The 24,774-nt window shown below is 44.9% G+C and overlaps 1 protein-coding gene across 1 annotated transcript in view; it reads right to left on the bottom strand.

The window, feature by feature from the left end:
• Positions 1-24,304, bottom strand: part of TM6SF2 (transmembrane 6 superfamily member 2) — a 53,632-nt gene extending 29,328 nt beyond the window's left edge. Inside the window, exons 1-4 of the mRNA XM_058162499.1 lie at positions 24,213-24,304; positions 8,445-8,542; positions 6,265-6,362; positions 3,900-4,003 (exon numbers count right to left, since the gene is read on the bottom strand). Of these exons, the coding sequence (XP_058018482.1) occupies positions 3,900-4,003; positions 6,265-6,362; positions 8,445-8,542; positions 24,213-24,304 (392 nt within the window). The remainder of the gene's footprint in view (positions 1-3,899; positions 4,004-6,264; positions 6,363-8,444; positions 8,543-24,212) is intronic.
• Positions 24,305-24,774: the final 470 nt, after the last annotated feature.

Consider the following 24,774-nt stretch of genomic DNA (forward strand, 5'->3'; position numbering starts at 1 on the left):
GCCGCCTTGAAAGAGGCGGTGGTGAGGCCCCTCCTTAAGAAGCCTTCCCTGGACCCGGCTGTTTTAGTAATTATCGTCCGGTCTCCAACCTTCGCTTTGCGGCGAAGGTTGTGGAGAGTATGGTGGCATATCAGTTTCCCTTGCACCTGGATGAAGCTGTCTATCTAGACCCGTTCCAGTCCGGTTTCCGGCCCGGCTACAGCACGGAGACGGCTTTGGTCGCGTTGGTGGATGATCTCTGGAGGGCCAGGGATAGGGGTTGCTCCTCTGCCCTGGTCCTATTAGACCTCTCAGCGGCTTTCGATACCATCGACCATGGTATCCTGCTGCGCCGGTTGGAGGGATTGGGAGTGGGAGGCACCGTCTATCGGTGGTTCTCCTCCTATCTCTCTGACCGGCCGCAGTCGGTGTTGACAGGGGGGCAGAGGTCGGCTCCGAGGCGCCTCACTTGTGGGGTGCCGCAGGGGTCGATTCTCTCGCCCCTTCTGTTTAACATCTACATGAAGCCGCTGGGTGAGATCATCAGTGGTTTCGGTGTGAAGTACCAGCTGTATGCGGATGACACCCAGCTGTATTTTCACACCGGACCACCCCAACGGTTATCAAGTGCTGTCCCGGTGTCTGGAGGCCGACGGGTCTGGATGGGGAGAAACAGGCTCAAGCTCAATCCCGCCAAGACAGAGTGGCTGTGGATGCCGGCATCCCGGTACAGTCAGCTTAATCCGCGGCTGACCATCGGTGGCGAGTCATTGGCCCCGATGGAGAGGGTCCACAACTTAGGCGTCCTCCTGGACGAACGGCTGTCTCTAGAAGACCATTTGACGGCCGTCTCCAGGAGAGCGTTCTACCAGGTTCGCCTGGTACGCCAGTTGCGCCCCTTTCTGGACCGGGATGCCCTATGCACGGTCACTCACGCACTCGTGACGTCTCGCCTGGATTACTGCAATGCTCTCTACATGGGGCTCCCCTTGAAGGGCATCCGGAGGCTGCAGTTAGTCCAGAATGCAGCTGCGCGGGTGATAGATGGAGCCCCTCGTGGCTCCCGTATAACACCCATCCTGCGCAGACTGCACTGGCTACCTGTGGCCTTCCGGGTACGCTTCAAGGTTCTGGTGACCACCTTTAAAGCGCTCCATGGCATTGGGCCGGGTTATTTACGGGACCGCCTACTGCTACCGAATACCTCTCACCGACCCGTGCGCTCTCACAGAGAGGGTCTCCTCAGGGTGCCGTCAGCGAGGCAATGTCGTTTGGCGACGCCCAGGGGAAGGGCCTTCTCTGTGGGGGCTCCCACCCTTTGGAACGAACTACCCCCCGGACTCCGTCAGCTTCCGGACCTTCGGACCTTCCGCCGCGGGCTTAAAACATACTTATTTAATTGTGCAGGACTGAGCTAGATTTTTAATTTTTGGGTTTTAAATTGGGTTTTATCTGTATATTTTAATTAACGGGCTTTAAAATAAGTTTTTTAATTGTTTTTATTCTGTATTTATATGTTTTTTAAGCGCCTGTGAACCGCCCTGAGTCCTTCGGGAGATAGGGCGGTATATAAATATGATTAATAAATAAATAAATAAATAAATAAATAAATAAATAAATAAATAAACAATAAGTGCACGATGTATGTAAGATAGTGTATAAAATATATAATTTTAATGCGATGAGTGATAGGAACTATGGAGTAATAAGGGATAATGGGACAAGAAAAATATAAATATTATAAGGGGAATTGGGAGAAAATAGAATAGAATAGAATAGAATAGAATAGAATTTTTTATTGGCCAAGTGTGATTGGACACACACGGAATTTGTATTGGTGCATATTTATTTATTTATTTTATTTTATTTAATTTTTATACCGCCCTTCTCCCGAAGGACTCAGGGCGGTGTACAGGCAAAAATAAAACAATACAATATACAGATTAAAATACCATTTAAAAAACTTATTTAAATTAGCCTAAGATTAAAATTTTTCCATACTAAAAGCCCCATTTAAAATTAATAAAATTTCCCCTTAAAACTAATTTAAGCCAGCCCCGCGCGGATAAAAAGATGTGTTTTTAGTTCGCGACGAAATGTCCTAAGGTCAGGTATTTGACGTAAACCCGGGGGAAGCTCATTCCAGAGTGTGGGCGCCTCACAGAAGGCCCTTCCTGGGGCCGCCAGCCGGCATTGCTTGGCGGACGGCACCTGAGAAGTCCCTCTCTATGGGAGCATACGGTCGGTGGGAGGCGTGTGGTAGCAGCAGGCGGTCCGTAAGTACCCAGGTCCTAAGCCATATGCTCTCAGTGTACATAAAAGAAAAGATACGTTCATCAAGGTACAACATTTACAACACAATTGATGATCAATATATCAATATAAATCATATGGATTGCCAGCAACAAGTTATAGTCATACAGTCATAAGTGGAAAGAGATTGGCGATGGGAACTATGAAACGATTAATAGTAGTGCAGATTCAGTAAATAGTCTGACAGTGTTGAGGGAATTATTTGTTTAGCAGAGTGATGGCCTTCGGGAAAAAACTGTTCTTGTGTCTAGTTGTTCTGGTGTATAGGAAACAGTTGTAAAAAGGGAACGTATGTTATGTGTTTTGTGTTTGTTATGTTGCGTTGTGTTATAAATAAAAAAGTTATTAAAAAAAACAGCATGGTAGAGTCCTAGGAGATTTTTGTGGTCACTTTTCAGCTGGTCTATCTCAAAAGGCTGAGACTCGGCCTCACCTTTGAATAATGGCTGCAATCATGAGGAGATACATGGCAAAGTTCACCACAGCGTGCCAGTAGGATATCATAATGCCATATGCTGTGCCCAGATAAGGCTCACCCTGCAACCCAGAGAAGAAAACATCATCAGAAAAAAAAAATCGTCTTGAGTTTGCTCCTTTCCCAGATGCCTTCAGAGCAAGTCAATAGACTAGAATAGAATAGAATTTTTTTATTGGCCAAGTGTGATTGGACACACACGGAATTTGTATTGGTGCATATTTATTTATTTATTTTATTTTATTTAATTTTTATACCGCCCTTCTCCCGAAGGACTCAGGGCGGTGTACAGGCAAAAATAAAACAATACAATATACAGATTAAAATACCATTTAAAAAACTTATTTAAATTAGCCTAAGATTAAAATTTTTCCATACTAAAAGCCCCATTTAAAATTAATAAAATTTCCCCTTAAAACTAATTTAAGCCAGCCCCGCGCGGATAAAAAGATGTGTTTTTAGTTCGCGACGAAATGTCCTAAGGTCAGGTATTTGACGTAAACCCGGGGGAAGCTCATTCCAGAGTGTGGGCGCCCCCACAGAGAAGGCCCTTCCCCTGGGGGCCGCCAGCCGGCATTGCTTGGCGGACGGCACCCTGAGAAGTCCCTCTCTATGGGAGCATACGGGTCGGTGGGAGGCGTGTGGTAGCAGCAGGCGGTCCCGTAAGTACCCAGGTCCTAAGCCATATGCTCTCAGTGTACATAAAAGAAAAGATACGTTCATCAAGGTACAACATTTACAACACAATTGATGATCAATATATCAATATAAATCATATGGATTGCCAGCAACAAGTTATAGTCATACAGTCATAAGTGGAAAGAGATTGGCGATGGGAACTATGAAACGATTAATAGTAGTGCAGATTCAGTAAATAGTCTGACAGTGTTGAGGGAATTATTTGTTTAGCAGAGTGATGGCCTTCGGGGAAAAACTGTTCTTGTGTCTAGTTGTTCTGGTGTATAGGAAACAGTTGTAAAAAGGGAACGTATGTTATGTGTTTTGTGTTTGTTATGTTGCGTTGTGTTATAAATAAAAAAGTTATTAAAAAAAACAGCATGGTAGAGTCCTAGGAGATTTTTGTGGTCACTTTTCAGCTGGTCTATCTCAAAAGGCTGAGACTCGGCCTCACCTTTGAATAATGGCTGCAATCATGAGGAGATACATGGCAAAGTTCACCACAGCGTGCCAGTAGGATATCATAATGCCATATGCTGTGCCCAGATAAGGCTCACCCTGCAACCCAGAGAAGAAAACATCATCAGAAAAAAAAAATCGTCTTGAGTTTGCTCCTTTCCCAGATGCCTTCAGAGCAAGTCAATAGACTAGAATAGAATAGAATTTTTTTATTGGCCAAGTGTGATTGGACACACAAGGAATTTGTCTCGGTGCATATGCTCTCAGTGTACACAAAAGAAAAGATACTTCATCGAGGTACAACACTTACAACACTTAATGTTAGTCATAGGGGATTAATTTTAACACTTAATGATACAACACTTAATGATAGTCATAGGCTACAATTAAGCAATCAGGAAACAATCAATATTAGTGTACGGATACAAGCAATAAAGTTACAATCATAAGTGGGAGGAGATGGGTGACGGGAATGATGAGAAGATTAATAGTAGTGCAGACTTAGTAAATAGTCTGACAGTGTTGAGGGAATTATTTGTTTAGCAGAGTGATGGCGTTCGGGAAGAAACTGTTCTTGTGTCTAGTTGTTCTGGTGTGCAGTGCTCTGTAGCCTCGTTTTGAGGGTAGAAGTTGAAACAATTTATGTTCATGCTGTGAGGGGTCTGTAAATATTTTCACAGCCCTCTTTTTGACTTGTGCAGTATACAGGTCCTCAACGGAAGGCAGGTTGGTAGCCATTGTTTTTCCGGCAGTTCTAATTATCCTCTGAAGTCTGTGTCTGTCGTGTTGGGTTGCAGAACCAAACCAGCATCAAAACAAAACTGAGCTAAATTTTGGAAGAAAGCTCCTAATAGGACAAGCTTCCATGAGAGAACGGTAGGGTCTCCTCCATCGGAAGTCAGCAAAGCTGTGATCAGACCAAAGGATGCAAGATTCCTGAGGAGAACTCTGGATCTCTGAGCATCCTTTCAACTCGATCGGAGCTCACATGACACCTCAACCACGACAGTTAAAAACTCAGCAAGTGACTTTTCACAATGAAGCTGTACAGGTAGCCCTTGACTTATGATCACAACGGAGCTCCACATTTTTGTTTACTAAGCAGGGCAATTAACTGTATTTTTTGGCCTATAAGGATGCGCCGGAGTATAAGACTCACCAAGATTTCGAGGAGAAAAAAAAGAAAAAAAAGACGGGTTTAAGCAGGTTCTGACCAGTTCTGGAGAAGCAGTAGCGGAAATTTTGAGTAGTTCGGAGAACCGGTAGAAAAAATTATGACTGGCCCTGCCCCCAACTATTCTCTGCCTCCCAAGTCCCAGCTGATTGGGAGGGAATGGGGATTTTACAGTATCCTTTCCCTCCCACGCCCACCAAGCCACGCCCACCAAGCCACACCCAGAGAACCGGTAGTAAAAAATGTTGAAACCCACCACTGCTCCGCACATCCAGGTTTTGCCCATCCCGGCCCCCAGGAGTACTCTGTAGGCCTCCCAAACCCTTTGTGCATCCTGTTTTTGTGAAAAACGGGACTGGTTTTTTGGCAAAAATGAGACACGCGGGGCGGGGTTTTGGGAAGCCAAAAATGGCTGTATTCCACTGTATTCCAACCACCAAAGCTTTGCTGGCTGAGGACTTCTGGGAATTGAAGTCCACAAGTCTTAAAGTTGACAAGGTTGGAGATCCCTGAGCTAGTTGGTGACAGGTTGAAGGGCAAAGCAGCTGAACTGCACCACTTTGAATGGCATCCAGAACCAGCCAGTTAGCAGTCAAGGAGCACAAGGGGTCAGCTTTAGGATAAGGGTATAGATTGCTCTCAATGGGGCTGTCCTTTGGCAACAGTGCAGAACCGATCTCAAAAAGTTAACGCGAGTCAGGAACTAACGGGGAAAGAGATCCTTAGGAAATTCCAGAATGGTGTCAAAGACTGGAGGATTTAAAAAAGTATCTGAAAGAAGGCATGGTGGCTGAAATTCAGTTGGTTTTTTTTATCATGTTGCCGATCTGGGGAAGATCAAGGAAACTAATTTTCCTAACTCCCCTCCCTATCAAGCCTGAGACTGCATCTCTCAAAGGACCAATTATCCCCTAAAAGTGATCGAAAAACTCAAATAGGCAATGCACAATCAAAGCTTGCCTCTTTCTTTCTTTCTTTCTTTCTTTCTTTCTTTCTTTCTTTCTTTCTTTCTTTCTTCCTTCCTTCCTTCCTTCCTTCCTTCCTTCCTTCCTTCCTTCCTTCCTTCCTTCCTTCCTTCCTTTCTTTTACAGACATCATTGCTTCTCAAAGCAGGCTGCAGAAACAGCATTTAATGGTGGGTTTCCCCTACTTCCAAAGAGCACAGGCTGGGTCCCTGCAGACCAACCTCTCTGATGTAGAAATCTGCAAAGCTGCTGGTGTAGCCGTCTTTCTCCAAAGCGATCACAGCATCAGTTCCAGCAATGAAGCAAAGGACCATGAACACTGGCGGGAACAGAAAGAGCCAATAAGTGGGTATGCTCACATGTGTATTTTCACAGGCTTTGAACTCATGAGGCAAGACTAATATTTCTTAAACAAATTCATTAATTGGATATTTTATAGTCATCCACTCTTCTAACTCAAGCTTAAGGCAGTGAACCCCCAACCTTTTGGGCACCAGGGACCAGTTCCGTAGTTTTTCCGCGGACTGGAGGGGGTTTGGTTTCGAGTGCTGTCTTGCATCCCATGGATGAGGCTTCGCTTGTTTGTGCGGCCTGGTTTCTAGCATGCCACAGCCCAGTGGTGGTCCACAGACTGGGGGTTGGCAACTCCGGCCTTAGGGGAACTAGCAATTCTTTTAATCCACTGAAAATGATCTATAAAAATATGAGTTGTTCATTTAGTCTCCAGATCAGTGTTTCTCAACCTTGGCAATTTTAAGAGGTGTGGACTTCAAGTCCCAGAATTCCCCAGCCAGCTATGCTATGCTGGCTGAGGAATTCTGGGAGTTGAAGTCCACACCTTTTAAAATTGCCAAGATTGAAAAACATTGCTTTGATAGGTGCTGTCCTTATAATTAAAGCAAAAGGATGCAATCAAGAACAAGCCCAAGGAATTCTGGCTGGGGAATTCTAGGAGTTGAAGTCCACCCGTCTTAAAGTTTCAAGGTTCAGCAACAGTTTCAAGGCTCAACAGACTAATGCAGTCTGTTATTAACAGCAGCTGCTTGCAATTACTGCAGGTTCAAGTCCCACCAGGCCCAAGATTGACTCAGCCTTCCATCCTTTATAAGGTAGGTAAAATGAGGACCCAGATTGTTGGGGGCAATAAAGGTTGACTTTGTATATAATATACAAATGGATGAAGACTATTGCTTGACACAATGTAAGCCGCCCTGAGTCTTTGGAGAAGAAGGGATATAAATGCAAATTAAAAATAAAAAAATAAATAAAAATAAAAATAAATTGCTCCAGAGGCTCAGATCATACAAGCAGTTTGTCTCAAAATTTCCCACTGGTTCCTTAGCGCCATCTACTGAGAGCAGAGTGAGGTTAGTGGCCAAGACACTAAGCCAGAAACCAGGACCTGGTGAGTTCTAGTCCTCCCTTAGAGAAGGAAGCCAGCTGGGTGACTTCGTATGGAATAATCTTTTTCCCCATCATCGAGGTTCTAATAAAAATAATTAGCTCTCTTTCCAATGTTCAACCAACATTTCCCCAGTGGGTGAATACAGACAGTCCTTGAATTATGACTACAATTGAGCCCAACATTTCTGTTGCTAGGCAAGAAAGTTGTTAAGCGGATTTTTGCCCCGTTTTATGACTTTTCTTGCCACAGTTGTTAAGTGAATCACTGCAATTGTTAAGTTAGTAACCCGGTTGTTAACTGAATCTGCCTTCCCCAATGACTTCGCTTGTCAGAAGGTCACAAAAGGTGACATGACCCCAGGACACTGCAACGGTCATAAATATGACCTATGTTGCAACAGTCATAAGTAGTAAAAAACCAAGCATAAATCACTTTTTCAGTGCTGTTGGTCACTAAACGAATGGTTGTAAGTCAAGGACTGCCTGTACGAAAATGCAGAAAAATGTTCAGAAAAGTTCAGAAATCTCCTTTTTGTTTATCCATCCTGCAATCGTCTCCAGATATTTGACAGATACATATTTGCTTACCGTAATCGCAATCTGTTCAGCTACCTTCAGGGGCCTTATTTATGCAAAAATCACTGAGCGAAAACTTCCAAACCGATGTGATTTAATGTAAAAATATTTCACAATCACGCTTTCCTGTTCAGTGATCTAATCCAGTGTTTCTTAGTCTTGACAGCTTGACGATGTGTGAACTTCAACTCCCAGCATTCCCCAGCCAGCACAGCTTGGCTGGGGAATTCTGGGAGCTAAAGTCCACACATGGTCAAGCTGCCAAGGTTGAGCAATGCTGATCTAGCCGAGGTAATCAGGAAGCCAGCAATTAATTTCTATTTGTCCCTCATGGTCAAAGGATCAACCAAGATGGGATTGTGAGGCGAAGAAAAGTGTCATGCATGACGAACCAGACAAGTAAAATGGAAAACGAACATACCATACAAAAGAGGATCCTTGTAGGAGCGGCTTGGGAGATAAATCAGAGCAAACAAAGGCGACAGAATAATAATGCCGAGGACTGCAATCACCAGAGGGCTGTAGGGAGGAAGGAACAAGCACAGAGTTCAAATGCTAAAGTCGTTAATTAAAAAGCCACCACTGGGAACACTATTTGGGGCTCTCCAGGCATTGGAATTTTAAAATACATTTAAAGGGCATGGGATTCCCTGGGAATTGGTGCGGTGGCCTAGAGGTGGAGCTCTCGCCTCACAATAAGGCGGTTGTGGGTTCGATTCCTAGGTAGGGGCAGATATTTCTCTCTCTGGGTACAATGAGAATATATCTGCTGAATATAACTCCGCATTGGCGACAGGAAGGGCATCCGGCCAGTAAACACTCAGCTCCATTCAGTTGCCCAGATTCCACCCTGCAAGGGATTATGGAATCATTAAAAGATGATGATGGAATTCCCTGGGATAGAATACAAGCAGAGATGCTGACAGGGAGAGGGATCAACAGGATCACGATGGCAATCACCAGGCCTTCCATTCCCAGCATGGACTCCTGTTCCCAGGACTTGGCTTACATTTAGTGGTGCCCATGAGGTGGGCAAGAGGTCAACTAAGTCAAAATGGAGACCACCCCTATGTGCTCAAAGCCCTGCCCCTTTTTACATGACCCACATGAAAAAGAGGGGTGAACATACCTAATATTCCTACCTCCTCCTGTTTTCCTCACAACAACAATCTTGTGAGGTGGGTTGGGCTGAGAGAGAGTGACCAGCCCAAAATCACCCATCTGGCTTTCAGGTCTAAAAGGTAAAGGTAAAGGTTCCCCTCGCACATACATGCTAGTCGTTGCCAACTCTAGGGGGCGGTGCTCATCTCTGTTTCAAAGCCGAAGAGCCAGCGCTGTCCGAAGATGTCTCCGTGATCATGTGGCCGGAATGACTCAACGCCGAAGGCGCACGGAACGCTGTTACATTCCCACCAAAGGAGGTCCCTATTTTTTCTACTTGCATTTTTATGTGCTTTTGAAACTTCTAGGTTGGCAGAAGCTGGGACAAGTAACGGGAGCTCACCCCGTTACACGGCAGCACTAGGGATTCGAACCGCCGAGCTGCCGACCTTTCAATTGACAAGCTCAATGTCCTAGCCCCTGAGCCACCGCATCCCTTCAGGCCTAAAGCAGGATTATAATTCATAGTCCGCTGGTGACTGGCCTAAAGTCCTCCAACAACTTTCATACCTAAGCCAGAACTAGAACTCACTGATTTCTAGCCTGGTGCCTTAAAGCAGGGGTCTCCAACCTTGGCAACTTTAAGCCTGGTAGACTTCAACTCCCAGAATCCCCCAGCCAGCTTAAAGTTGCCAAGGTTGGAGATCCCTGGTTTAAGGCACCAGACCAAAATAGCTCTCTTATAGAATAGAATAGAATAGAATAGAATAGAATAGAATAGAATAGAATAGAATAGAATAGAATTTTTATTGGCCAAGTGTGATTGGACACACGAGGAATTTGTCTTGGTGCATATGCTCTCAGTGTACATAAAAGGAAAAGATAATATTATTGCTTCTATGTGATTTTTACTGGGGTGGTTTCAGGGGTGGGCTTCAAAAAATTTAGCAAGGGGTTCTCTGCCCAGTTGCTGGGTAGGCGGGGCCATGGTGGGCGTGGCCTAGTCGGCCTCCTGTACCATGGTAGGGGAGGTGTTTTTGCCCTCCCTGGGCTCCGGAGGCCTCCAGGAGGGCGAAAACAGCCTCCCCGGGCTCCAGAGGCCCTCTGGAGGCCGGAAACAGGCCTGTTTCCAGCCTTCCCAAACTTCCAGTAGGCCCGGTTTTCGCCCTCCCTGAGCCTCCGTGCATGCCCTGAACTTACCTGTATTCAAACTGGGCTGCGTGGGGACTCCTGGGAAGGGCGGGGCGGGCGAGGCCAGCCAGGAGTGGGATTTGGGGGTTCTCCGAACTGCACGGAATCTTAGCTAGACGTTCTCCCGAATCCCTGCGAACTCCCAGCAGCCCCACCCCTGGGTGGTTTGGACTCTCCCTCCAAGTGGGGAGGGATGGAGCCTTACAAATAAATACTTTATTATTCAATTTATTACATTTCTATGTTATGAACCAAAGCAGCTGTCAAGGTTCCAGAAAAACCTTTTCTGCATAAAAAAAACTCAGAAGCCATTGTCTTTCAGAGTTCTTTACTAGCATGAGGAAACTGGCACACGATGAGTGAAATTCCAAAACTGAACTTCCGGATTCTTTTCCCAGTTATACAAACCCCAAGAGTCCCACCCCCCTGACCCCTTTGCTGGTCACATGGTCCCACGTTCTCCCAGTTCATTCGAATATCTTCTCGCCACTCCTCCTGCAGATGTGAACACCATCCGACCTGGACCGCTTGAAGAATGTTACCATACCCCTCAACCCCCCTTCTTCCCCTCAGGGGAACAATGTGGCAGCGTCTGGAACCCTAAAGTCTAGTATGGTTTCCAGGCCTGACAGCAGCTCTGGGTCGCTTACAATATAGTATAATTTTGCTCATTTGTATTACGGCATGGAGTAATTCCATTGCCCATAATATAGGTCCTACCACAGAGGGTGCAGGATTTAGCCTTATGATTTTAGCCATATGACAGAACCTGCAATAAAAAAATCATTCCTTCATCGACGATCAGCTGATCATCAGATTGGGGGGGGGTGGTTGCTAAATGCCCACCTATTTATTCTTAATTGACTGGTATAAAGGTTCCACATTTGCCCATTTACAGTACTCCAAAACTGCAGTTTCCAACTTATTCTGATTTTTTTTTAAAAAAAATTAAGAGTCTAAAAGCAAAGGAAGGTCTTTTCTGCTAGGACTCCTTTCTAATTGAAAATGCGAGAGTTTGACCTGCCCCGGCTTATGCATATATTATAGCACATCCCCCAGTACTGCCCCAAACCAGACAGAAATCCCCCCTGAATGCAAACTGCTCAGCCGGTTTGGTTTATGGTCTCAGCAGCCAATGCACCGAGCTCTGAGTGGCGCTGCAGAAAACAGCTGGCGCCTGGTGTCGAACTGCAATGCAGATCCAAGCCTGGGATTTATGCAGTGAGCCCGCCAGCTGAGTGAGGTCAGAAAAGGCCACTTAGCATCTGCAGAGCTGCATGGGGTCTCCAGATTAATAGTTACAGCTGAAGAGGCAAAAGAGGATATGACAAGGGGAAACACAGGGCTGCCTCCCATCCCCGTGGTAGTGTTTTTTTTAAGAGGAACTCAAAGCTCAGCTCCCTTTAAGCAGGCAAATGCTGATCCAGCCAGCTCAGTATTTAGCTAAGCATAAGACGGCTTTCTCTTTGCCTGTTGAGTTTTTCTGTTCTCTACAAGTATTGAGAGGGGGGAAGCATTTTTCACTGCTTCTAAAAAAAGTATGCCTCACAAGTATGTTTATTTATTTATTTATTATTTATTTATTTATCAAATTTTTATACCGCCCTTCTCCCGAAGGACTCAGGGCGGTGTACAGCCAGAGATAAAACACAGAATATGTACAATTAAAACCAAATTAAAAAATAGCAAATTACAAAAAAAGGCTGATAATCAAAATTTAAATTTAAATTTTTTTAAAAAAAAATATTAATAAAACCCCAATTTAAAATCAAACTATTATGCCAGTCCCGCTTGAATAAATAAGTATGTTTTTAGCTCACGATGGAAGGTCCGAAGATCAGGCACTTGACGTAGGCCAGGGGGAAGTTCATTCCAGAGCGTTGATGCTCCCACAGAGAAGGCCCTACTCCTGGGGGCCGCCAGCCGACACTGTTTGGCGGACGGCACCCTGAGGAGACCCTCTCTATGAGAGCGTACGGGTCGGTGGGAGGCATAGGGTAACAGCAGGCGGTCTCGTAAGTACCCGGGTCCTAAGCCATGGAGCGCTTTAAAGGTGGTAACCAAAAGCTTGAAGCGCACCCGAAAGACCACAGGAAGCCAGTGCAGACTACGGAGCAGTGGTGTTACGTGGGAGCCATGAGTGGCTCCCATTACTACTCGCGCAGCCGCATTCTGGACTAACTGCAGCCTCCGGGTGCACTTCAAGGGCAGCCCCATGTAGAGAGCATTGCAGTAATCCAACTGAGACATAACCAGAGCATGAGTGACTGTGCATAAGGCATCCCGGTCAAGGAAGGGACGCAACTGGCGCACCAAGCGAACTTGGTAAAAGGTGTGTTAAAAATGTTAAATGTGTCTCAAAGCTTTGCTGGCTGCATTGTTCCTCTTTCTCTTTCTGCAAGGGTCAGATCATTCCTTGAATAAAAGCAGTCCTTAGGACCATGATTTGAGACCAAAATTTCCACTGCTAAGCAAGGCAGTTGTTAAATGTCTACTTTAATGAAAAGAAGGACTAGGGGTGACATCATAGCAGTGTTCCAGTATCTCAGGGGCTGCCCCAAAGAAGTGGGAGTCGGGCTGTTCTCCAAAGCACTTGAGGGTAGAACAAGAAGCAATGGGTGGAAACTAATCAAGGAGAAAAGCAACTGTAGAACTAAGGAGATATTTCCTGACAGTTAGGACAATTGATCAGTGGAACAACTTGCCTCCAGAAGCTGTGAATGCTCCAACACTGGAAGTTTTTAAGAGATTGGATAACCCATTTGTCTGAAGTGGTATATAGGGTTTCCTGCCTGTGCAGGGCATTGGACTAGAACAGGGGTCTCCAAACTTGGCTCTTTTAAGACTTGTGGACTTCAAATCCCAGAGTTCCTCAGCCAGCTTTCTATTCTATTCTATTCTATTCTATTCTATTCTATTCTATTCTATTCTATTCTATTCTATTCTATTCCATTCCATTCTTTCTCTATTCCATTCCATTCCATTCCATTCTTTCTCTGTTCTATTCTATTCTACTCTACTCTATCCCATCTCATCCCACCCCTATCCAGTGGTGGGTTTCAAAAAAATTTTACTACTGGTTCTGTGTGTGTGGCTTGGTGGGCATGGCATGGCTTGGTTGGCGTGGCTTGGTGGGCATGGCAGGGGAAGGATACTGCAAAATCTCCATTCCCTCCCAATCAGCTGGGACTTGGGAGGCAGAGAATAGATGGGGGCGGGGCCAGTCAGAATTTTTACTACCGGTTCTCCAAACTACTCAAAATTTCCGCTACCGGTTCTCCAGAACTGGTCAGAACCTGCTGAATACCACCTCTGCCCTATCCCTATCCTATCTGTGTAGTGCCCAATTTTATGACCGTTTTGTCACAGTCGTTAAGGAAATCACTGCAGAATCAATTAAGGGGCCTCTGGTGGCTCAACAGACTAATGCAGTCTGTTATTAACACAGCTGCTTGCAATTACTGCAAGTTCAAGTCCCACCAGGCCCAAGGTTGACTCAGCCTTCCATCCTTTATAAGGTAGGTTGTTGGGGGCAATAAAGGTTGACTTTGTATATAATATACAAATGGATGAAGACTATTGCTTGACATAGTGTAAGCCACCCTGAGCCTTCGGAGAAGGGCGGGATATAAATTCAAATAAAAAAAACCAAAAAACCAAAAAACTGTTAAACCAAGCATGCAGTCGTTAAGCAAATCCAGCTTCCCCCATTGACTTGGGGGGGCCGTTGTAACTTTGAACGCTCACAAAATGAACTGTTTTAAGTCGAGGACTACCTGTAACGGATTCATACACTGGACTAGATGTTCTCTAAGGGACCCTTGAAGCCCTTGTGTTCTATAGCAGTTTGGTGTAGCGGTTAAGGCATCAGGCTAGAATCCAGGCGACCTTGAGTTCTAGTCCCTCTTTATATCACCAAACCAGTTGGTTGATTTTTTCAGCCAGTCCCTCTCTCTCAACCTCGGGAAGGGGACAATGGCAAAGCATTCCTGAAACCTTGCCTACAAGGACCAGCTCAGGTAGTTGCCAGAAGTCAACACTGAGTCAAAGGCATTAAAAATGTTAGGGAAAGGCTGTTTTGACCAAATGTTGAAGGCTCAATGTTTGAGGAACTTCTCCCTGCAAGAATCATTTCCACAAACCCTCTCTTGTTAACCAGGTTTCAAAAAGTGACAGGTCCCTCCCCCTTGTTGTGTTAGATCCTTGTAGCTCTGGGACACATTTCAAAAACCCTCTGCAAGAAATCAGCCTTCCATTCAACTGCTGAGTCTAATACACAAGAGTGAGCTGCTTTTTGAAAGTCTTTATGTTCAACGAAGATGATTAGGGGACTGGAGGCTAAAACATATGAAGAACGGTTGCAGGAACTCGGTATGCCTAGTTTAATGAAAAGAAGGACTAGGGGAGATAGCAGTGTTCCAATATCTCAGGGGTTGCCACAAAGAAGAGGGAGTCAGGCTGTTCTCCAAAGCACCTGAGGGTAGAACAAGAAGCAATGGGTGGAAACTAATCAAGGAGAGAAGCAATCTAGAACTAAGGAGAAATTTCCTGACAGTTAGAACAATTAATAAGTGGAACAACTTGCCTGCAGAAGTTGTGAATGCTCCAACACTGGAAATTTTTAAGAAAATGTTGGATAGCCATTTGTCTGAAATAGTGTAGGGTTTCCTGCCTGGGCAGGGGGTTGGACTAGAAGACCTCCAAGGTCCCTTCCAACTCTGATATTATTATTATTATTAAAAATAAGAAGATGACACACTATATTCCTTTATGCCCTCTGCATATATTGCTCTGCGGCCTAAAATATAATGAAAAGCTTAATAAATGCATTAATTTTGTAACATGTATTATTTATCCTATGGATGTTTCATCTGTTAATTAACTTTGGGTTATGTTTAGTTCATTTTAATTACTGTAACACACTTTTTTTCCTTCATTGCACAATTGCTATTTAATGGAGGCATCGTAGGAGGAGAGCTATGCTGTTTATGATAGCCAAAATTAAGCAAGAATCTGATAGCATCTTTACGGATTAACAGTTTTTCTTAAAGCCATCAACTTTCACGAGCTGCAGCTCACAAAAGCTTCTGTCTTTTAATAAAATATATTGATTGGAAAAGCTGCTACTTGCTTCCTCTTGAGCAAAGATAGTCCTTGCTTAACAACTGTCTCATTTAGCAACCATTCCCAGTTACAAAAATGCTAAAGTGACGTTACGACTAATCGTATTTACAACCTTCACAGGTCTGTAAAGCAAAGCTCAAGCAAGATCATAACTTGTTAACCTCCTAACCTTTGAATTTTTAACCCTATTTATTTTTTACTTGTAAGTTTTAACTTGTTTTTAACTCTGTTAAAAATCTGTTTAAGCTATGCTTTTATTCTCGTACTAATCTGGTTTTATTGTGCTGTTGTAAACCGCCAAGAGTCACTTAGGTGAGATGGGCAGTGTAGAAGTTTAATAAATAAATAAACACAGGTGTGGTTTCACTTAGTGACCACTTCACTTAACAAAAAAGTTACCAGTTTCAATTGTGATCACTAAATGAGGACTACCCGTAGATCTTGGTTGTCCAACTTTTTGGCTTCCCTGGGCCACATTGAGTGAAGACGAATTGTCTTGGGTTGCGATTTACAACCACAACATTTGAGCCCAACATTTATGTTGCTAAGTGAGACATTTGTTAAGTGAGTTTTGCCCCGTTTTACGACCTTTTTTGCCACAGTTGTTAATCACTGCAGCTGTTAAGTTAGTCACATGGTTGTAAAATGAATCTGGCTTCTCCATCGAATTTGCTTGCCAAAAGATCGCAGAAGGTCATCACATGACCCAGGGCCTGTCATAAACATGAACCAGCTGCCAAGCATCCGAATTTTTATCATGTGATCATGAGGATGCTGCAAATTTTGTAACTGTAAAAAAAAATGGTCATAAGTCACTTTTTTCAGTGCCGCTGCAGCTTTGAAAGGTCACTAAATGAACTGTTGTAAGTTGAGGACTACTTGTAATATAAACGGACAACATTAGGCCTATACCTCTATGTAGATCATCAGCACCTCCATTCTGAGCTCAGAGAAAACAATCTTTATAAACTTGCAGGACGCTGTGTCAGCTTGCAAGTTGTGTCAGAATTGGGTCCAAAGGGCAGCTGAGTCATCAGCTCCAATCAATCTGTGTAACATCCAGTTAAGCCGGTCCTTCAAAAATTGGCAGCTTGTGAATTAGTCAGATTATTGTAAAAACCTTCTGTCTTGAAATCTTTTATCATATCTGGCGTGTATTTGCAAGTAAGAAAATCAATTCATTTTTATACCTTGTGTTTCTAATTCTTGCCTATTTTTAAGTTCACCCTTTTCATTCAACAATTCACTATATCTAACAATTTGTTCCTTTCTAAATGTTATTTTGTATGAGAATGCCTCAATGGTTGATAATCAGACTGGAATTTTTAACTAATGATTTCTCTTGATCTTTTCCCAATTTAATAACAAAGCCTCTCTTATAAAATGTCTTCTGAAGTACCCTTGCGTTTTGCTTCCTTATACCATAAAAAGGCATGCCATCCCAATAACAATGCTGATGCATTGCGTGACCTTATGGACTAGAAACTTGGAATGTTGGATTTTGGGCTACCGTGGACTACCAAGACTCATCTATTTTATTTATTTATTTTATTAATCATATTTATATACCGCCCTATCTCCCGAAGGACTCAGGGCGGTTTACAGGCACTTAAAAATACATAACACAAATACAATATAAAACAATTAAAAAACTTATTCTAAAGCCCGTTATTAAAATATAAAAACAGAACCCAATTAAAACCCATAAATTTAAAATCTAGCTCAGTCCTGCACAATTAAATAGGTATGTTTTAAGCCCGCGGCGGAAGGTCCGGAGGTCCGAAAGCTGACGAAGTCCGGGGGGTAGTTCGTTCCAGAGGGTGGGAGCCCCCACAGAGAAGGCCCTTCCCCTGGGCGTCACCAGACGACATTGCCTCGCTGACGGCACCCTGAGGAGACCCTCTCTATGAGAGCGCACGGGTCGGTGAGAGGTATTCGGTAGCAGTAGGCGGTCCCGTAAATAACCCGGCCCAATGCCAACGTTCTCCCAGAACGTTTCCTTCTATGGAAAATTCAAAGGGAATTCGAGGGGATGGAAAATTAAAGGGGAAGTGTGGAATTGAACTTGTTGATGGTGGCTTTTTAAGCATGCTGCTGAGGAATTCTGGGAGTTGAAGTCCACACATCTTCAGGTGGTGAAGGTTCAATGTTTTAATGCATTAATTCAATGCAAACTCAGGTACCCATCCAGAGTAGGATTTAATGCAGAGGTAGCATTTTAATATGGACATTTCAAAAGTGCTTTTTTTTCTCTTTTGTTTTAAAGAAGGAGAGGAGATCATATGTTTTAAGGATTGCAGTGAGTGACTTCATCACCTGCGAAGTTTTGGGTCCTAATATTGCTCCTTAAAGGCTCCAACATTAAACTAACATAAACATAGCAACATTTTGGCCACACCTGCTCTGGGGTAGTCCAGGAGGGCAAAAAAGGGTTGCATTTGGGTTGTATGATGTCATACCTAGGCTGGTTTTCTAAAAAAATCTCCAGCCTGGAGTGCCATGCAAACATATTCGGTGGGTAGAAATGATGGCGCTGTAGTGGCAAAGTGGTTAAAATACAGTACTGCAGGCTATATGCCGGCTACCTGCAGTTTGATTCTCACTGGCTCAAGGTTGACTCAGCCTTCCATCCTTCCGAGGTGGGTAAAATGAGGACCCAAATTGTTGGAGGCAATAGGCTGATTCTGTCAGACGCTTAGAGGGGGCTATAAAGCACTGTGAAGCCGTATATAAGTCTAAATGCTATTGCTATTTTGGGAAGAGAGAGAAATGCTGCGGAAATAGAAGGGAAGGGAAGGGGAGGAGAGGAGAGGAGAGGAGAGGAGAGGAGAGAAGGGAAGGGAAGAGGAGAAGAGAAGAGAAGAGAAGAGAAGAGAAGAGAAGAGAAGAGAAGAGAAGAGAAGAGAAGAGAAGAGAAGAGGAAGGAGAAGGAGAAGGAGAAGGAGGAGGATTTTGGAGGTCTTGTAGTCCAACCCCCTGCTCAGGCAGGAAGCCCTATACCGTTCCAGACAAATGGTTGTCCAAACTCTTCTTAAAAACTTCCAGTATTGGATCATTCACAACTTCTGGAGGCAAGTCGTTCCACTGATTAATTGCTCTGTCAGGAAATTTCTCCTTAGAAATGACTTCAGTGTCAAGCTCTAATTAATAGTATAAAGTTGGAGCTATCGCTGCCCTGCATTCCTTCGGAATTGCTTTACACCAGCAACGGGCAAATTGCCACAGCATAGATTATCTGGCAGACCCCGGAATATATTTTTAGGCACAATCATTAATGATTTCCCTATTTCCTGCCAAAGGAGGCAGGCCAGGAGCCCTGGCAAGCCTGCTTGGCGAGAAGCAGTGAAACTAAAGATCAGACGGATCATCGTTGTCTACAGTGGCATTTCGTTAATAACTACATATTGCTCAACTTTCGACTCAAACCCTGCCACTGAATCCTGGGATTTGATCCCTGGATTTGAATTGGACTCTTGCTCTATGGTCAAGGATGCTCTCTACAACAAGGCCCTCCCTATTCACCAGGGCAATGCGCAACCCATCACCAGATTGAAACCCTTTAGGCCAGCTTGAAAAACAGCTGTTCACTTAACTTCTACCAGTTTAACCCCTAGAATGCCTGGAGAGAAGAACAATCCAAGGTAGGGGTCTCTAACTGTGGCAACTTTAAGACTTGTGGACTTCAACTCCCAGAGTTCCTTGGCCAGCATGTGTGTGCGCCTAACGTGCTTGCAAATACAGCAATTTGCTTCAAATACAGCAATTTGAAGCTCAGCTGCTTACCTTCCAAGGCAGTGAAGGCTAACCTTTTTGCCGCTGCGTGCCAAAAGCAGGTGGAGCACAGGGGGTCACGCGCGTGCGTGCCCACACCCATAATTCAATGTGCCCTGCCCCCCACATAAGCGTGATCAACCCCACCCCCAGTGCTCCTCCCACTTTTGGCACGCAATGGCATGGTGGGCCTAATAGGCCTGTTTTTCGCTCTCCCCAGGCTCCTAGAAAGGCGAAAACAACCTTCCCCACCTCCCAGAGGCCCTCTGGAGGCTGGAAAAGGCCCATTTCCCAACTTCTGGTGGGCCCGGAAGGCCCGAAAATCAGCTGGCTGGCATGCTCATGTGCACTGGAGCTGAACTAGGGCAATGCTCGCATGCCCACAGATATGGCTCCACGTGCCACCTGTGGCACGTGTGCCATAGGTTGGTCATCACGGTTTTAAGGCATCCCCGGTAAGTAGAACAGCGGAGGTGCAGAAATCAGCTGAGCCAGAAAGGAAATATAGGACAGGATAGGGCGGAGGTGGGTGGGCGGGGCCAGCTGATTGTTGCAACTACCAGTTCGCCCGAACCGGTCTGAGCCGGCAGCAGCCCACCATTGGGTTGGAGACCACTGATCTAAGGTACCTTCTTGTGGCCTGACCATTACTTGGTCCCTCTGCCAAACCACCTGATTTTAAGCTGCCTCCTTTTGTCTTTTTGAACAGAATTAGGTGTGGTACTGGAAGAAGCACCTCTGCCCTGTAGCGGTGGGGATGGAAAGATTTCTCTTGTCATGATTGTGGTGCTGATCTGCAAACTATTAAACACTTTGGGCAAGATTGCCTATGATGGGTGTGCTCCGGTTCGCTAGAACAGGTGTCGTGTCCCACTCCTCCGCTGACGGCCGGGTCAGGGAAATCCGAATCAGGCTTGCCTCTGCAGCTCTGCCCAAAGTCCTAGCAAAGTCCTCAGAGCAGGCAGGAGACCAGTAAGTGACTTCAGCAAGATAAGTTCGATTTTTGCCTGACTCAGAGACTGCCAGAAAGCAGATCCTTTATATAGGCCATGGGGTGTGGCTCCATGACTCAGCACTCATTAAGGCCTGCCCCTCCCTTCCTTCTGTTGCCTCCGCCTATCCAATCTTCTGATGCGAGGGTCACTCCAATCAGCTGTTGGTAATAAACCCTCCTCAGGCTCACATGCTGTGGAGGAGGGGTCTAGCTGCTCCGTTTGCCTGGGCATGGAGTCAGGGCTGGGGCCGGGAGGTGCTCCTTCTTCTGCAGTTTGTCTGGGCATGGAACCAGGACTGGGGCTGGGAGGCATACAGTCCTCCGTGTTCGGGAGCAGATAAGAAGGCCCCGGCTGCTCTGAGGGCGGGCAAGACACAACAACAGGACTCCCCAACCTGTCGACCGCGGCCTATTTGCAACCAGGCTTCACTCACGCAAGTGTTGAAGGGGCTCGTGGCCACAATCACACAAATGTTGCAAGGGGGGTCTTGCCTGCCCCTCCCACAAAACCATCCCTCTTTCCCTCCTCTCCCCCACTCCAGGCACCCAACCCAGGGGTGAAATTTTCCTGGTTCAGACTAGATCGCCCGATCCGGTAGCGATGGCTGCAGGTGGCTTGGAGAATCAGTAGCAAAAATCCCTGCCCACCCCCAATCCCAGCTGAGGTGCGGGATCTTCAGAGATTTTTTGTTTTTATTTTTAAAAGCATTTTTTCTTCGGCCAAAAAATGCTTTTAAAAGTAAAAAAAAAAAAGCCCCAGATGATCGTGTGGCTCAGCTGGGATCTTCAGAGCCTTTTAAAAGCATTTTTTTCTACAACCTCTTGAGCCGAAGAGGTTGTAAATAAATGCTTTTAAAAGGCTCTGACAGTCCCAGCTGAATTGTCTGATAGGCAGAGGCTTTTTTTTTCTTTTAAAGGCAAAAAAAAATGATTTTAAAAGAAAACAAAAGCCTCTGCCGATCAGGCAACTCAGCTGGGATCGTCAGAGCCTTTTAAAAGCATTTTTTTACAACCTCTTCAGACGAAGAGGTTGTAGAAAAATGCTTTTAAAGGTAAAAAAAAAAGTTGGCCACGCCCACCCAGTCACATTATCCCTCCCACCAAGCAACGCCCACAGAACCGGTAGTAACAAATTTTACATTTCACCACTGACCCAACCTGGAAAGATCGGACAACCCTTCCTAAAAGTTCTTCATGAAGCAAGGCCAGAGGCCTTGATAGCTGAATTGGACATCCGGTTATAAGCCCACTGCGATACCCCCATAGAATTTTTACTTATAATTACGTGGACTGTGTTTACAGGTAATCCTCGATTTATGACCACAACCGAGGCCAAAATTTCTGTTGCTAAGTGAGACATTTGCTAAGTGAGTTTTGCCCCCGTTTATGACCTTTCTTGCCACAGTTGCTAAGTGAATCACTGACACTTGCTAAATTAGTTACACGGTTGTTAAGGGAATGTAGCTTCCCCATTGACTTTGCTTGTCAGAAGGTTGCAAAGGGGGGGGGTCATCTGACCACCCCCCCGGACGCTACAACCGTCATAAATATGAGTCAGTTGCCAAGCATCTGAATTTTGATCACATGACCATAGAGATGCTGTAATGGTTGTATGTGTGAAAACCGGTCATAAAGTCATTTTTTTCAGTGATGGGGTAACTTTGTACGGTCACTAAAGGAACTGCTGTAAGTTGAGGGCTACCTGTATATATTTATTTCTGTCATGCTCTCATCATAGGATAAATAAATAAATAATAATAATTCCTGGATTTGAACTGAACTCTTGCTCTGAACTCCAGATAGAATAGAATTTTTTATTGGCCAAGTGTGATTGGACACACAAGGAATTTGTCTTTGGTGCGTATGCTCTCAGTATACATAAAAGAAAAGATGCCTTCATCAAGAATCATAAGGTACAACACTTAATGTTAATCATAGGGCATAAATTTAACACTTAATGATACAACACTTAATGATAGTCATAGGCTACAATTAAGCAATCAGGAAACAATATCAGTATAAATCGTAAGGATACAAGCAACAAAGTTACAGTCATAAGTGGAAGGAGATGGGTGATGGAAACGATGAGAAGATTAATAGTAGTGCAGATTTAGTCAATAGTTTGACAGTGTTGAGGGAATTATTTGTTTAGCAGAGTGATGGCGTTTGGGGAAAAAATGTTCTTGTGTCTAGTTGTTCTGATGTGCAGCGCTCTGTAATGTCGTTTTGAGGTAGGAGTTGAAACAGTTTATGTCCAGGATGTGAGGGGTCTGTAAATAGGGATATTTATAGGGATTTACAGGGATAAGCAGAAAATGAGGACCAATTCCGTAAACCAGAACATCTCATCCACTGACCGACCAAAACACTAATCTCATTTGTCTTCTTCTCGCGGAATAGTTTCCTGCTTCTCATTTTAATAACCACCATTTAATTAAGAGAATTAAGCGAAGAGGTCTCTCCTCTCCCCGACCCAATGCTCTTTCCCTCTGCTGTGACTTTTTCACGGGCAAATTGTGAGGCGCAGCAAATGACAGGCAGATGCAGTTGGAGAACATTACCAGATTGGGCGAGACGCAAACCTGCGGATTTTATAAGGAGGTTCAGGCCTGCCAAAATTTTTAAATTTAGGGGTTCCCCTTCCCCAGCGATGATTTTAAATAGGATATACCTGCCCGAAGGAGAGAAGGCACTGGGGCAAATTGGCAGTCAAAATTGTAGCTATGTCAAGCAGGACTCTATTATTATGGTGGTGGTTGTTACTATCCTTATGCAAACATCGTTCCCTAAAGGCATTAAATTTTAAACTACCTCATTTAAACCCCCCTACATTCAACTCCCTGCCTTTAAACAGCCTACATTACATTATATTTTAAAGCACCGAAATTTGCTAAAACAAAACAACGGCTTTAAATCAGGGTAAAATTGGAATTGAAACTAATGAAAAGCTACTAAAACGATCAAAAGTCAGGATTTTTTCCCCCCAGGCTTATTTAAGGATCACCCGAAAACAATCCAGCCTTACAGGGAAGGTGTGTGCCTTTACCGAAAACCAAAAAGCTTCGTCAGAACTGAAGAAGCTTCCTGGATGAAGAGTGAGATATCTTCAAAGAAAAACCAGAAAGTCCAGTTGTCTCTTGGAAGAAAAAAAAAAGCACCTTTGGGACAAACCTGGCGCTAACATGGCCATAAATGTAGGCGCTACCGCAATCACTGATGGTTTCCATCTTTGCAATTTCTCTCTTGTTCTTTATCCTGTGTTTCCTTCCAGTGGTGGGTTTCAAAATTTTTTTGAACCGGTTCTGTGGCGTGTGGCTTGGTGGGCGTGGCAGGGAAAGGATACTGTAAAATCTCCATTCCCTCCCCAATCCAGGGGAAGGTTACTGCAAAATCCCCATTTCCTCCCAATCAGCTGGGACTCGGGAGGCAGAGAATAGATGGGGGCAGGGCCAATCGAAATTTTTACTACGGTTCTCCAAACTACTCAAAATTTCCGCTACCGGTTCTGTGGCGTGTGGCTTGGTGGGCGTGGCAGGGAAAGGATACTGTAAAATCTCCATTCCCTCCCCAATCCAGGGGAAGGTTACTGCAAAATCCCCATTTCCTCCCAATCAGCTGGGACTCGGGAGGCAGAGAATAGATGGGGGCAGGGCCAATCGAAATTTTTACTACGGTTCTCCAAACTACTCAAAATTTCCGCTACCGGTTCTCCAGAACTGGTCAGAACCTGCTGAAACCTACCTCTGTTCCCTTTCCACAACTCCACCTGTGACAGGTCAAACCAGGGCGTGCCAAACTTTCTAAGCCCTTCTTCCTGGTTCCCCAGAAGTCATGGGAAAAAAGTTTAAACCAGGGGTCTCCAACCTTGGCAACTTTAGTCCTCCAGGCTTAAAGTTGCCAAGGTTGGAGACCCCTAGTTTAAAAGGCTCAGGGGAGGATGGGATGAAAACAACAACAACCCCGGGGCGAATCCGTGTCTTTGGTGCTTCGTTCACACACGACACTTACCTGTGCAGGGCTGCGACGGTGTTCAAGAGGTAGAAGAACGGGAAGGCGGAGAGGAAAAGGCCGACGGCGGCCCAAATTGGATGCAGCCGCATGGCCAGAGGCGCGGAGAGCAGACCTGGAAGAAGAGGGTCGTGGGAATGGGCGATCGCTCCAGCAGGAAAGGGGTCGATCGGCCAAGCGGCGGGTTCAACGGGCGTTGACACAAACCTCCTCGCCGCTCGTGCGATCCTCTCGCCCAAAAAAGAAAAAAAAAAGGTCTTTTTTTTTTTTTGTCCTCCTCTATCCAAAGGTCGTGACAATTGGCAGCTTTTCTTGCTCAAGCGATCCCCGGGGGAAAAAAAAAAGCACCTTTGGGACAAACCTGGCGCTAACATGGCCATAAATGTGGGCGCTACCGCAATCACTGATGGTTTCCATCTTTGCAATTTCTCTCTTGTTCTTTATCCTGTGTTCCCTTCCAGTGGTGGGTTTCAATTTTTTATTACTACCGGTTCTGTGGCGTGTGGCTTGGTGGGCGTGGCAGGGAAAGGATACTGTAAAATCTCCATTCCCTCCCCAATCC

The sequence above is a fragment of the Ahaetulla prasina genome, chromosome 1 (genome assembly GCF_028640845.1).
Source record: "Ahaetulla prasina isolate Xishuangbanna chromosome 1, ASM2864084v1, whole genome shotgun sequence".
Classification (NCBI taxonomy): domain Eukaryota; kingdom Metazoa; phylum Chordata; class Lepidosauria; order Squamata; family Colubridae; genus Ahaetulla; species Ahaetulla prasina.